The sequence below is a fragment of the Squalius cephalus genome, assembly GCF_949319135.1.
Source record: "Squalius cephalus genome assembly, chromosome: 21".
NCBI lineage: Eukaryota > Metazoa > Chordata > Actinopteri > Cypriniformes > Leuciscidae > Squalius > Squalius cephalus.
The window spans coordinates 26,901,384-26,916,206 of record NC_137142.1 but is presented as its reverse complement, the minus strand read 5'-3'; the positions used below and the strand labels follow the sequence as shown (position 1 = coordinate 26,916,206).

At 40.4% G+C, this 14,823-nt stretch overlaps 1 protein-coding gene across 6 annotated transcripts in view; it reads right to left on the bottom strand.

The window, feature by feature from the left end:
- Window positions 1–552: 552 nt before the first annotated feature.
- Window positions 553–14,823, bottom strand: part of kiaa1109 (KIAA1109) — a 55,964-nt gene continuing 41,693 nt past the window's right edge. For 3 of the 6 annotated variants that reach the window (XM_079854460.1, XM_079854464.1, XM_079854465.1), the window contains 21 exons: window positions 13,463–13,695; window positions 13,173–13,376; window positions 12,146–12,326; window positions 11,623–11,812; window positions 10,568–10,726; window positions 10,298–10,437; window positions 10,019–10,217; window positions 9,105–9,308; window positions 8,814–8,990; window positions 7,913–8,050; window positions 6,566–6,775; window positions 6,315–6,468; window positions 6,060–6,217; window positions 5,591–5,780; window positions 5,292–5,509; window positions 4,947–5,198; window positions 4,651–4,854; window positions 3,663–3,857; window positions 3,388–3,522; window positions 3,139–3,307; window positions 553–1,726 (listed from right to left, as the gene is read on the bottom strand). In XM_079854460.1, the coding sequence (XP_079710586.1) occupies window positions 1,507–1,726; window positions 3,139–3,307; window positions 3,388–3,522; window positions 3,663–3,857; window positions 4,651–4,854; window positions 4,947–5,198; window positions 5,292–5,509; window positions 5,591–5,780; window positions 6,060–6,217; window positions 6,315–6,468; window positions 6,566–6,775; window positions 7,913–8,050; window positions 8,814–8,990; window positions 9,105–9,308; window positions 10,019–10,217; window positions 10,298–10,437; window positions 10,568–10,726; window positions 11,623–11,812; window positions 12,146–12,326; window positions 13,173–13,376; window positions 13,463–13,695 (3,930 nt within the window). In that variant the 3' untranslated portion in view covers window positions 553–1,506. The remainder of the gene's footprint in view (window positions 1,727–3,138; window positions 3,308–3,387; window positions 3,523–3,662; window positions 3,858–4,650; window positions 4,855–4,946; window positions 5,199–5,291; window positions 5,510–5,590; window positions 5,781–6,059; window positions 6,218–6,314; window positions 6,469–6,565; window positions 6,776–7,912; window positions 8,051–8,813; window positions 8,991–9,104; window positions 9,309–10,018; window positions 10,218–10,297; window positions 10,438–10,567; window positions 10,727–11,622; window positions 11,813–12,145; window positions 12,327–13,172; window positions 13,377–13,462; window positions 13,696–14,823) is intronic. The other 3 variants (XM_079854463.1, XM_079854461.1, XM_079854462.1) reach the window with 3 other exon arrangements.

The window sequence follows — 14,823 nt, the reverse complement described above, 5'->3', positions numbered from 1 at the left end:
TCTTTGTCTTAACAAACGAGTCAAACATGTTTTTTTAAATCAGCTGCAATTGTATTAATCAATTACTGGAAATAAAAGTATTATTTATATATGACGTTTATATTAATATTTTGAATTCATTTTTAATTTAGCTTTGTTTTTCAGTGCCTAAACTTGATTTCAGTTAGTTGCCAAGGCAACATCGATAAATTATTTAATTTTTTAAAAATCTAAATCTATTTCAGCTTTATTTTAATTAACAAAAACTATTTTAATAGCTTAAGTTAACACTGCAACTAGAGCATATTGCACTATTGGATACAGCATTCTGTTTAGTGTGCTCATCCAGGTATTGTACGCATACAGTGCACAATGTACATAGATACTGCAAAAACAGCAACTTATATGCTATTCTGAACATAGTCTATTTCCTCAGTATGTATAGAGTGAAGATTGTACATTTTCTGTATGCATGGAGCATCAAAATAAACCATTACATCTGTGTAGTACAATGTAGTTCCCTAAGGCAACCTTCCAATACCACTGCAACAAATGAACAAAACTCATCTTAGTTTACAAATCAGTAAAGTATAATGTGGAAGGAAAAAAAGGTCACTTACAAGTATCATTCATTTTAGTAGTAATGATTTTATTCAGTTAAGAAATCAGCACATTGAACATATTTACCTCTGTACATACAATGGTCTATTGCACTTATGAAAAAAAAAAAAAAAGGAAAAACACTATCACCACAGGCCTAACATGGGTAACAGCTTATGCATTTAAGATATTTACATTTTGTTTGTCTATTTAAGTTAGAGCCTTGCTTTATAGGCCAGTTCACATTACACAGCACAATCTGAGGTTCTGATGTATTCACAGGAATATCTGAGGCATCTCCACTATATCATCCCTCAAAATGTGTTAATGAGGCATAAAATTTGGTCACTCTCAAAGGAATAATTAGGCATAGGGATGTTCACGCTTCCTCTGCTGGCTGAAAGAACACTTTACCACCCGGTCAGCGGTTACCTGTATTGTTTGCTCTTAAAATGTTAAATAAAACTACTTAAAAAGTCTGATTGGCAATATTCAGCAGTATATTCACCTCAAGAGAAAGAACACAGGATGCTTCTCGCTCCTCTGAACTCATGTAAACTGATTTCAAGAGCACACTCGTATACTGTAGCTTAAGATCACTGACTGTTAGTGTCAGCAACGTGTAAGTGCGTTTAATCCATGTTAAAAGTCCAAATGGCATTCAGCAGCAGCTATCCAATCTTTACTTGTTCTGAAAATTCAAATGTACAAAAAAAACACTTTCAGTCACCCAAGAGCTATAGCCATATGAACCAGGGCAAACATTAATGTTCACACAGTATAGCAATGGCTGTGATGCGTTTGTGAGTGCTGTACAGTAGTTTGCAATAAATCCAGTGGTTTCAGACAAGGTAAAAAAAAAAAGAAATAAATTCACACAGATGGCTCCAGATAGCGGTAATGTATTAATACATTGAAGTGTCTGAGTTAATGCTCATCTTTGTCTCTTTGACCTTTCTTCTCTTTCTCATCCTGCAATGCCGTGCCAAGTTTCTTAATGAGAACGGACAGAACTTTATCCAGAGGGTCCATCACTCCTCTCTGCAGCCACTTGGGAATCGTAGTCCTGGCATGGTGGAATCCCAGCTTCTGCAAAATGTAGTCCACCCCCACCGGATCGATCTTACGGCCCGTCCACGAGATCAACCTGAAACATTACACACGTCAAACGACTTCACTGCAGACAATAATGTATGAAAAGTGTCACCTGTGCTAATGATGGTGAAATATGTACTTGTACGGAGTAAGCAAGTATGCCACATTTAACCACCTACGTACACATTAAAACACATGATGTAACCGCCAGCCAATGCCCTAGCAATAACCCAGAACTCCCTAACAACTTCCTAGCATCCAATCAGGAAAACTCTCTCACAATGATTCAGCAACAACCTAGTTAAGTGCTAGCACCTACTCAGAGCACCCTAACAACACCCTAGAAACCAGAACTCCCTAAAAACAGCATAGCAACCATCTAGCAACTACTTATGGTTGGTTGGTACAAGTTCTAACACCCTAGCAGCTCCCTACCATCTATTCTGGTAGGGAAAATGTTAACTACCACCTAGCAACACCCGAACAGCCACCCAGATTCCCACAGCAACCAGCCAGAACACTTGCGCAACTCCCTACCATCCAGTCAGAAAACCTTAACTACCACCTAGCAGGGCCGGAGTGGGGCCACTTTTCAGCCCGGGAGTTTCAGGCCCAAGACCGGCCCACTTTTTCCATGGTGGAATTCCAAATTAGCACTTTTTCCAAATTGGATAAATGAAGCAACAGTTCAGCTCTTACTATTGTGTAGTTTCATGTATTAATACCATGGTTCAACAAATAATGTAAAGGTTAAATAATAATTCACTTAGACTTTATAAGACGCAATTGCGACTTTATTTCACACAATTCTGACTTTATATCTTGCAATTCTGACTTTATAACACGCAATTGCGACTTTATTTCACGCAATTGCGACTTTATTTCACGCAATTCTGACTTTACATCTCGCAATTCTGAGAAATAAAGTCAGAATTGCGAGATAAAATGTCGCAATTATCTTTTAAAATGTTTTATTCGGTACTACAAGCTTCCATACCTCCTGGCCTCTAACTTCCATCCATCCTTCCTGACGCGTACCATTACGGTAAGGCCGGCCCAGCTATCGGTAGGCGCCGGCGGTGCCGCGGCCGTGGTAGCCTACCTGAGAAAACGTTTTGGAAAAGACGGGCTATGGACCCAACCAACTCTATAGGAGGGGAGGGGAGAACTCCCTCACATGGTACAACCCATGCAGAGGCTGCGCGCTGCGGTGTCAGAATGCGGAACGTGTGTAGCCTTATGCAACTAACGTGACAAATGTGAAAGAAAAAAATAATCCTCGACTGGCCCAAAAGTGAAGCGGCCCACCGGGAATTCTCCCGATTACCCACCCCGGGCCTACCACCTAGCAACACCCGAGCAACCACCCAGATACCCACAGCAACTGTCTATTAACATAAGTCTATTTGCTTTGAGACATCAGAAAGGTCTGTGTGGAACCATGTGATGTGACCACAGTGTTACCGTAGTGTGGGCTCCAGATGCCATGTGTTGCAAAGGAACTCTCTCCAGTCCACTGTAGTGTAGTTCACCACCTCTTCATTTTCCTTCTTCTCTGATGACGCTTCATCCTGCTGCGCGGTGGGGCTCTTCTGACCAGGTCGAGATGCGAAGATGCGCGGGGCGAAGAGAGCTGCAACACAAGCACATGTTCAGTGACAAAGGACATTTATGAAGAAAGGAACCCGAGTCTGGATTTCGTGATAGTCTCACCTTTCTCCTTTTCTTTCAAGTATGCTGACACCAGGTCATGCAGGAACATGATGAGCTCTGCATCCATGGTGACACAGATGTGGTCGGTGAACTCGGTGACCACACTGCACTCCACTTTAGGCTTACTGCCTGCATCTGCAACACAGCTCAGAGTCAGCGAGGTTTCATACTATACAAGCTTCACAAGCGTCTTGCAAACCTTAGGAATAAACAATAGCAATGTAGCTGCCAGAGGCTACCAGAATATAAAAATCTGGCAGGTTATTAGTCTGTACCACTGAGAGAAGGTTCCTCTGGGTCTTGTACATGAATGGATTTGAACTCGAGTTGCATTTTGGGAAGGGCGAAGATGGTCTCGGTTTCGTGGTTGTAGCTGGAGGAGCCCCTGAAGCCGCTCAGAAGGCTGGAGCTCTTTGCTGCCGCGCCGCTTTCTGAGTTGTTTGCATCCACGTTACGCAACAAGTTCAGCTCTGACACAAGAAAAGAGAGAATTTTTTCAAGGAAAATAAAAATATTCCATTTCAAGAACAGCAAATATGGTAATCATAAACATGTGTCTGCTGCTCAGCAAACAATATGGCTTTACACTAGCTCTGTTCTAAAAGCTTAGTTAGCTGCCTATATAGACAGCGTTTTTTCTCTTTTCACACCATTGACGGAATTTTCTGTGATTTATGACAATGCTTCCCCAACATTGATGTAATTGATGTGTTTTCACTGTTATATGGTAGGGGGCGCTATTACCCAACTTCTGAAAGAGTACTGAATCTCCTGATCAAAACAGCAAAAAAAACATGCCTTGTAGGGAGGTGAGAGAGACTGTTAGTAATCAGTGTAGAGAGAGTTGGTTGCCAGATTGCAAAGATTAAGTTAAACTTCAGGCAGAAAATGTATACTTTTAACAGAAAAGCTCTGATTAGGGGATTCAAACTATCAACAACTGCGAACATGAAAGCTTGTAGTAGACACCATAGGTGAACATAAAGTACGCACTGTTGATCTCCACTTCCTGCAAACTGGGGTGTATTTAATTAATTATTTATTTTTTAATAAATGGGGGTTTTTTTGGAAGCAGGAATAGTGTCTCCATTTCGTCGATATGATTTTGTGTGGCAGTAGTAGCTACACACTGCATCACCGTCTTGTTTTTTTTGTTTTTTTTAAATACCACCACCAGAATATTTACGATATTACAATATAGGCAAAAGACAGCAAGGCAGCTCACTAGGTTTGGAACAGAGCCATTGAGTGTGCAACATTTACCTTCATTCCTCATGGCAGTGACATAGTTAAACCACTCTTTGACTGTAGCCACCCCATGCGGGGGGTTTTCATGACGACGGCGGGTAACCTTAGTGATGGTTGCCATTGGGCTCTCCAGAGCACCACAAGGCTTGGTTACCATGGTATTATGCCCAAGGTGAAAGTCAAGAGTTTGAACTATATATGTAGAATCATCACTGGAGCCTAGACAAAAAAAAAAAACCTGTTAGTTGCAATTTATGAAAAGGCAACTAACGGATGAATGGATGGACGGAAAACTAGCACTGTGTCTGTACCATCCTCCCAGATCTTTTGTGCCTCAGTCCAGAAGGCAATGTTGGGCTCTTCCAGGTGGAACAGCACCCAGGACTTGGAACGGAAGTTGGGCCCATGGAAACAAGCCAGAGTCATGTGGTTGCCATGGAGACTCATCGAGCCGCCCAGCTGCACAGCATCCTCTGGGAGAGGCATCTGGAAGAGGGAAATGTGACATCCAGCCACCATCTTCAACACACTGGGCCAATGTCTGTGATGAGCTGCATCCATATCTGAGAGAAAAAGACATTTATGTTGGTCTTTAAAGTCATTTCATGAACAACAAAATTGTATTTCAAAAGTAAAACGGTCACAAGCACACTAACAGATTTCAGCTGTTCCTTTGTCCATGTTGATGACCGGGGTTTTGGGAGGATTGTAGGGCACAGGGCCCCAGGTGGACAGGGCTCGCTTGCTGGTGTCAAACTGCTGTGTGAAAAACTCCTGCAACTTCATGCCGATCTTTATCAGGTCAGGGGTGGTGGAGCGGGAGATGATCACCTGGAATATGTCCCACTGCAGGTCTCCATGTACAAAGATCTCACTGGAGGAGATGCACATCAGAGAATGTTTGGTATGGTTGAGGTATTAGTTGATAAGCTAGTATGATTGGCAGTTATTATACCTTTTCTCAGATAGACTGGCCTGAGTCGTGCAGAGGTTCACCTTCCACTCATCTTGTAGTTGCAGGTCAGCGTTACTGAAGATGCCCATTAATATGCTGGAGCCCATATAGTCCAGCCGGGCCTCTGTGGAGCCCATGGTGATCTGAATCTTATGACTGGGCTGCTGATTTGGATGTTCTGAAATATGGGCTAGAAGAACAATCGGTTATCAGTTACTGAAGAGGATGACCAGACAGCAGAGTTCAGTGCCATACAGAAATGAATTTAAAAAGCCTTTTCGTTTGGTGTTTTGTTTCGGAAACACCATTTAACAGAACGTACTAATTTTGATATATTGTGTTTTGATAGCTGTTGTATCTGGTTATTATAACACTATTAGAAATATGTCTGATAATTAGAGAAAATAAGTATTCAGGAAAAACTGAGTATATAATCTCGAAATAAATAAATTATTAAAAGTATACTTACAGACCATCTCCAGTGTGTTAACGTCAATGTTGCCACCCACCACTCCTCCTTTGGAATCCAGCTTGGAGCGACCCAGTCCGATAGACATGCTGATCTCACGATCTCTGTTACTGCCCACTGACAGACGGCCCTGACTCTTCAGCCCACTTGTTGTCCAACTGTTTAAACACACACATACATAAATAGACATCAAACAGAGATATTAAGCATGTTAACAGCTGCACTAATCAAATAGTTTCTGTAGGTCTCTCGTACGTATTGTTGCCCATGACATTGCTCATGTTCATCTGGACATTAAGCTGTTTAAGGTTGATGGCGAACACCACCAGAGTCTCCCATGGCGAACCCTGCTGTGCTGCTGCTGCTTTTCCGTTCCGAAACGACGGGATGGCGGTCTTTGTGACAGAGTCTGTAGAGACCCACACACAGACAATGGGTTAAATAGATAATGGTAGAGCCACAAAGCTGCACATCATCAACAGACCTCTAGCAGTATGTATGTGTACCTCTGCGCGGTGCTGAAGAGTCAGACACGCTGCGGGAACGTCCGGTGGCGGGTGATTTGAGGTGCGCGTGGTTTGGTGTGGCATCAGTAAAGACGGAGGGGTGTTGAGTGGATTGGCCGTCCCACGTCCTCCAGTACGCTTTTCGGCTGGACTCAGGAGACAGGTGCTGTGCGATGCTCTCCACAGAATCTGGAGTGGCAGGACCTGAGGCTACAGCACATTTTACAGCAGTTATCATCAATGCTTTCCAGCATTCACCTGAAGATGCAAGATGACTTGGACAGGCGAGTAGGTATACATTACTGTTCAAAAGTTTGGAGTTTTATTAAGACATTCAGGTGAAGTTTAATGAAGTTTAAAGATGAAAATTCTGTCATTTACTCACCTGTATGTTGTTGCAAACTCATAAGACTTTAAAAATATCTTTGTGTTTTGAAGATTAACCAAAGGTTTTTGAGAGGTTTCTGTCTCTCCATTAAAAGTATGGATGATCCAAAAAGGTCATAAGACGAAATTCATATGAATGGAGTGGTTTAATCAAAGTCTTGTGAAGAGATACGATTGCTTTATATGCTGAACAGATATAATTTAGGCTTTTATCATACCCACATTAAAACACATACATAGAACGCACCACATATAGTAAACACGAAAGCTTGTGTGCGCGAGAAGGCGAGAACAAACCTCATTGTTCTTTCAGGATGAACTATCCTTTTAAACAGCTCAATACCTCAAACTTAGGTTTCATCCAATCCTTTTGCCTTTTCCACTCTTTTTCTCTTATTTTCTAGTTTCAGATTTAGTTTTATCTATTAAATTCTGCCTAAAAGGCATCTCTTCACTGTTGCAGATTGTGCACTGCTGTTTGACAGGTACGGTTCAATGAAGCTGCCAGCTGAGCACCAGTGAGGGGTCGCTTTCTTAAACTGCTTGTTGTTGTCCACCAGGCATCCGTCATTGTTAAATCCTGTTTGCTTTCTTCTTTCTAGACAGCAGTGCATGAAATAGCCTTCATCTCTCAAAAGAACAATAGACTGATAAAATGCGTGATACCAAAAATGGATTTCAGAAATGGAAGTGTACTTAATACTCCAGCAACTGAAAAACATTTGATTGTAATTGCCACACTTCAGTAGCACAACTTTTTCAATTGATACGAATATATATAAAAAAATATATAAAAAGGATTTAACACACTATTCAACATCTCAATAATAATTTACTATGTTGCTGTTTTTGGTACTGAATTGTTGGTGACAGAAGCATCAATTTCTTCCAAAAACTTCATGGTAAATCCAAACTTTTGAACAGTTGTGTAATGTTGAGAGTATATACAGTGTGTATAACCTGGTAAGTTAATGGTCTGGTCTCCTAGAAATAATCTCCTGGCAATGCTTCTGCGGTACCAAGCTCGTGGGAATGCAAGAATCTCACTCAAACGCCTCATGTCGTACTTGAAGGATGCAGAACCGATATCACACACCGCTAGAAGAAAGACACAAACACACAGTGTCACAAATTAGTTACTGAGGCAACTGAAGGATTCCCTTTTATTGCATTTTATTGTTAAACACACTACATGTCAAAAGTTAGGGGTTGGTAAGACTTTTTTTTGTGAAAGAAGTCTCTTATGCACAAAAATACAGTAAAAACAGTAATATTGTCAGTTACTATAAAGTGTAATAATATTTATTTTCTATTTGAATATATTTTAAAATGTAATTTTCAGCATCATTACCCCTGTCTTCAGTGTCACAATCTTTTAGAAATTATTCTAATATGCTGATTTGGGAATATATGAAGAGTTCAGATGCAAAAGTAATTTCAGTTTAAATGGCAATGAAAATAACCTTTTAATTGTCATTTAAGTGAAATTACTGAACTTAAATATACAAGCTTGATAAAATATACGAGCTTGACAAAAATTAGAAGAGATTTTCAGATAGCACTTAGGGGCTTTTGCATCTGAACTCTTCATATCATAACAAATAATGCAAGAAACACTTCCTATTATTAATTGATTTTGAACAGTTGTGCTGCTTGATATTTTTGTTTTCAGGATTCAAAAGAACAGTATTTATTTGAAATGGAAATCTTTTTAACATTATAAATGTATTTAATGTCACTTTTGAACTTTTGAACAGTCATTAGTCATACAGTAGTGTCATACAGCTGGAAAAGGCTTTAGTAAGGTGATACAATCAGACATCCTGAAGGATATCCCAGTAAGTCATTTTGAATTACTCACCTGAGATGTTGATAAGAGTGGTGTCCATCTTCCCACCCTTGCTAGCAACAGAAGTATCAATAAACGCTGGGCATCCTGTACGTCTCATCCTGGAAAGACTGACTTTCACAAACTCCAAGTTGATGGAGAGAGAATCTTTCCTGCCCGTCACTGAAGAGGCCTCTTCGTCCACTGCTCCTGAAAGAACCAAAGTCATCTCCAGAATCTTATAATTATCTTTAGTATATACTTTTCTTTGACTTATAAACCATCGCAATATTTCTGAGTAATATCTTTGCAATGGGTTCTCACCCAGTGGTCCTGGTCCAGGCGGAAGGCCAGTAACTGCAGACTTCTGTTTGCCGGCTCCATAAGGATGAAACACATACAGTGAGAAATCGGACATACAGGCAGTGAAACTCAGACCTGATGAGTTAATCGGTTGGCCTGTTAGATCTGATTGGCTGCTGTGGTGGCGACTCCGCCCCAGAGGACTGCCTAACCCTGTAGATGGACCTGAGGGATGGAAGAAGTTACAATGATTACCATTAGTCAACACACCCTTTGAAGGGTCTACATGTAAGAATTTTCATATCGCTTTTTTTATTGCCGATGTGTGAACAGCTTGTACAACGTTCCTAGGTTGTCAATGAAAGCCTATAGACTTATTTTAATGTGAAGGACTCGGGATGTTTTTGCCGGGAAAATCAAAAGGATGCGTTTAAGTGAGCTCCCGGGGGCCTCTCAGTGTTGGGTGTAATGCATTACTAAGTAATTAATTTAAGTAATACATTTAACGTCTAATGTTTATTTATTTGAAGGAAATAAAAGAGCAGTTTCATATCTCTCCTTGTACTGTTCAACTGGTCGAGGTTGATTTGGGATTTAGAAAGTTATTAGATTAATGTACTAATAACGCTCTCTAAAAAGTATTGCATTACTTGTTACGCTGTTGAAGATGTAATTCGTAGTAATTACTTTTTTAGAGTAACTTACCTAACACAGGTTTTATGACAAATGAAACGAATGCTTATACAAACCATGATAATGCCGAACGAACTAATCTGTACTACAGTCATGCAAAGAAAATTGATAACTTCTAGGTAGGGTTAGGTTTAGGGGTAGGGCTACATTTTTAGACAGGAATGTTGTTCCAGGATCAACAAAATATGTTGATCGAGGAACATGTCTTACTTTGCAAGATAACGCGGACCGTACATTCATACCTTTGCTTCCAGGCACTCTGTTGGCATTGTGTACCGATGGAGGTGTGGAGGAAGGTGTGTGTTGGCCCTCTGACGGATGGGTGGCGCTGGTGGGCTCAAGTTCACCCCTATTGGATGAGAAAACCAGGTCCAGAGAGGGAAGTTTCAGCATGCACTCCACTCGAGACATGGGGAGACAACTGAACCGGATCTGAGATGGCTGAGGAACAAACACAATGAAATTAACAGACCGCTTTGAGATGGTCACTAATGAGTACAAATGGAGGAACGCTAGTATACCTGCACCCTGACATAAACTACCACATCCACAGGGAAGGAGGAGTATGAATTTCCAGCAGAAGACACAAGAGACACCTGAGACTCCTCCAAAGGATCCACAGAATCAAAGTGACCAACATCCTCCTCAGGAACATTGAGGGCTACACGAACACACACACACACACATATATATTAATATCCGCATAAAGTATACACACAAAAACCTCACAGAATTGTGATTTTATCATATGTTATTCAAGTGACAAATGATAAATCTGAAACCACACTTACTGTAGTTCCTGTCGACTGGTGTGATGGGAATTGTCTCTAGCGCTTTCTCCAGGAAGTCCAGCAGACATGGGCTGATGACCATTTCCTCTGGCAATGTCTGTAGGGCTACCCATGCATACAGCTTAGCCATCTTCACCCCTACACTCGGCTTACCTTTAGCTGCTCACACACACACACACACACACACAAAGTTGAGAACAATCTTTCTTTGCTGCTAACTTATCATGCAATGAAAACAAAAGATTCAGAGCAGAATGCAACCATTTGGCACCTAATTCACCTCCAGCAAGCAAGTAATATGCATGAAGCACAACAGAGCAGCCAAAAAAAAATAAAACTGTTTAACACAAGCATAAAATGCAATTACTGTAATAGAAAATGATTTAAAATCAAAGGCAATCAATAGCTAGCAATCAATGGATAGTTAGTGTCTAGATATCACCTGCTTTCATTATATGGAAAAGAGAAGCTTGAACATCAACCTAAACTCCATTTTTTGTTGAGCCTTGAGCAACATGAGGCTGAGTAATGGCAACATATTTGTAATTTTTCTGTGAATGTGTGGTAGTGAGTAATGCTTGTTTACTTGATATTTATGTACATTTATTCATCTAGAAGATGCTCTTATCCAAAGTGACTATTGAGGTTTTTTGATCAAATAAATGCAGCCTTGGTGAGCATAAGAGGCTTCTTTAAAAATAAAATAAAAATCTGACGGATTTCAAAATTTTGAACGGTAGTGTATATACTATGATTTATTTTTCTAGTTTTAGTTGCTGTCAGCAAAAAAATAAATAAAAAATTTGTAAAATTGTTGCCAATAATATTATAATAACAACTAATAATGGAAGCTTGTCTCAAACCAAGCAATGTCACATCGGCATTAAAAACAACACAGCGGAAAAAAAGATCCTGCCGAGTGGCAACTGTGAACACTGTTCCTAGATAGTCATGCGCTACAGTTGAGCTCAGAGCTGTGGGCTCCAGTGCAGAGATGAGGCTAAGCGCATGCAGGAAGCCATCGGCAGAGGACGACAGATGAACAGAGTGTGTACCTGAAGGGAGAGGAGGGGGTGGGGGAGGGGGAGGGAGGAGTGTGTTAGTCTTTCCAGGGCCTGAGGCTGGTGGTGCAGGAGAGTCTCTCATACCATACAGTTTGGACTCTTTGGAAAGGGTTCTGGGAAGGGAAGATCCACGCGAGGCAATGGGCGACTCCGTCTTCAGCATTTTAGAGTTGTAATGTAGCTGTAAACAGACAGAGAGGGGAAAATGAGTGCTACAGTTAACCAATCATAAAAAGTGTACATTACTGCATTCATTTAGGTTTACTGCTGTTTTACATTTGTAAGATGTTTTATTGCAGCGGTTGAGCATTGTAACCCATCAGACACTTTGGTTTCATAAATCCAAGTGCAAATCAGATGCATTGAAATAGATCTATAGGGCTATGAGTGTATTTGAGCGGGTTTTATGTGGTGGCACACCCAAAACTTAAGTCTCAGGTTGAAAAACTGTAGCTGAAATCCTTCTGTGTGCAATCGGCTTTACTTAAACCATATCATTAGATCCACTGCAGACCTTAACATCCACTCCAGGGATGTAGAAGACAGTGGTCTCAATGTCACTGGTCTTGCTCTGCAGAGAGGTAGGTACTCGCTTAGCATTCAGCAGATGAGAACTGGAGCCTAAACTGTGCTGCAGCTTTCGCTTCTTAGGAGGAGAGTCCTGATCCAGACTCCTCGAGCTCCGCTCACAACTCCTAAACAACAGAGAGACATTTCAGACACACAGAAAGGCTTTGCAGCTCTGATCGAGATTAAAGCCAGAAGAATAGAGCTCTGAATGGATGATGTTTTCTTGTAGGCAAAAACCTGGAAACGTGTTAGCATTTAAGCACTTACAGTTCCTAAAGTCAATGGGTTTTTTGGTTAAATGCGTGAAATAAGGTCTGTGGTTAACACAAGCTCAAGATATTTTCAAGCTTTATTCTACGACATTAAAATTCACAAGGGGGTATTACTGGTGTATTTTAAGCTTTTACTCATCTTGAAAAAGGCAATTGCTGACAAATGGCTAAATGAGGTTGTTAGGAACATAAAATCATCATGACTATCGTGATTATCGCATTTTCGTGGTTTGAAAAGTCATCATGCCGAACAGGTAAACTCATCTACACACCAGTCCGCTTTCACATCCTCGTTGCTTTCACAACCACACTATTGCAAACTATTCTAACTCAAAATCAATCTGAAAATGGCTTTTAAATAAACTTGTCGGAGGCTTTGCGATGGTAATGTTGATGTGGTGTAGTTTGTTTATATTTTTACTTCTGGCAATTGTATTTAAGCTTCAAAATTCATAAATGTAGTGTTTACTTGTAAAGATTATCATGATGAACAAAAAATGTCAATCTTTTGTGGGTCAAAAAGTTATCATCTGCAATAATCCAAAAGCCACTGAAAAAAAATCCTATTGGGTTTTTGTTGAGGGAACCAGGGTGACACTAACTTCCATGTTGTCCTACAAGAATGTCATTACTGCAGCGCTGCACTTCATTTTATTTTCAAAATGTGTGATGTGTGGGCATTTTGGGTTGTCTCTTTACCGCCTCACTGCGAGATCTTCATGCTCAGGTGGCTGGGTGCTGGGGTGCAGCACACACTTGCCGCTGTCAATCTCGACACGCACGTCCAGCTCAAAGTCAATGTTCCGTTCAGTGGGCGGAGCTAATCCTCCACGCTGAGGAGGTGTGTTGGGCCAGCGCTCGCTGAATAATGCAGAAAGAGCAGATGATTTCCTCTGAGAGCCCCTGAGAAACACAAATATATAGACCATCAGTTTAGGGAGCGTGTAATTGAGTTTGTCGAGTGTTTGCATGCGCTGTGTTTAACGCACCCTGGTCTGCGATAATAGCTGTGCGGCCTTTCCCTATCAAACTCGTCATCTTTGTCCGAGTCCTCTGATGAAGTCGAGGAGAGGTCGTCCCGCCGACTGTCATCATGCTGGAAGGTAATGGTTGGTGAAAAGACTGCTGGTGTGCCAGGGGCACTGAACACTGAGCAAGATGGGTAATGGGCAGGATCATCAATGGTGACAGACAACAGGTCCACCTCTGTCTCCTCCGGGAACTTCAACAATCAGTGAAAGCCAACAGTCAGGAGATCTGTCTATGCATCTATGCATCTATCCATCTATTCATTCATTTCTCTTCTAAAGGATTTACGTCTCTTCAACTAAGCGAGTGTTGACATATCCAGGTCACATTTCAATAAAAAATAAACGGAGAAAAAATAAGAAAAGTTTTATGCTTTAAATTTGTTTAATTAAAATTATTAAATTAGGCTAAAGTTCTTTCCATGAGTATGGAAAGAAAATACTACGGAAGTAAAAGAGTCTCATCAACTGTTTGGTTACTGACATTCTTTAAAATATCTGAAAATATTTGAAAGAAATTCATACAGGTTTGGAAAAACCTGAGGGTGAGTAAATGATGACAGAATTTTCATTTTTGGTTGAACTCTCTCTTCAAGTAAAGCGTTACATTTTGTACACAAAATAGTATAGAATTTTAATTATCAGCCAATTTTCGGTCATCAAAATAATTACTGGATATTGGTATCGGACAGAATTTTAAGATCAGGGCATCTCGACATTTTACTTTTGAATTTGTAATTATCATTATACTCAATGGCGATTCTAATTGCTGCAATACAGAAATATGACTTTTACATACTATAACACAATAACACTTAACTGACTGTTGTGGAAATACTGTACCGATGCAAAAATGGTCCTAAAACTAGGCTTCATGTTACAATTTCTATTACTTTTCATGTGACTTTGTGGTGAAATATAACCCTGACATGTCTAAAAGCTCAATGGGCACTAAGCTATTCTATCGGGTCAATATATTAGATTAATGCTAATTTAAGTTTGCAAATTGATCTACCCTACAAAATAGAAATCCCTTTATCCAACTGCCTAACATTTACAAATCATCTGAATTAATCTATCTATCTATCTATCCATCTATCCATCCATTCATTATTCTGTCCCTGTATCTGTTAATGTGCTCAAAACCTAAACTGGTCTGATTCTGACTCATATTCAAACTGAATCTGTTGGCTGATAGCTCACAACCAGTGAGCACTTTGGAGAAAGCTTTTCCTTTTCCCAATTCATGCTTTCCACTAAGACCCAGCGGAGGAGAGAGGGATGAGACATAAGAAGATGAAAAGATGGACAGATGACAAGAC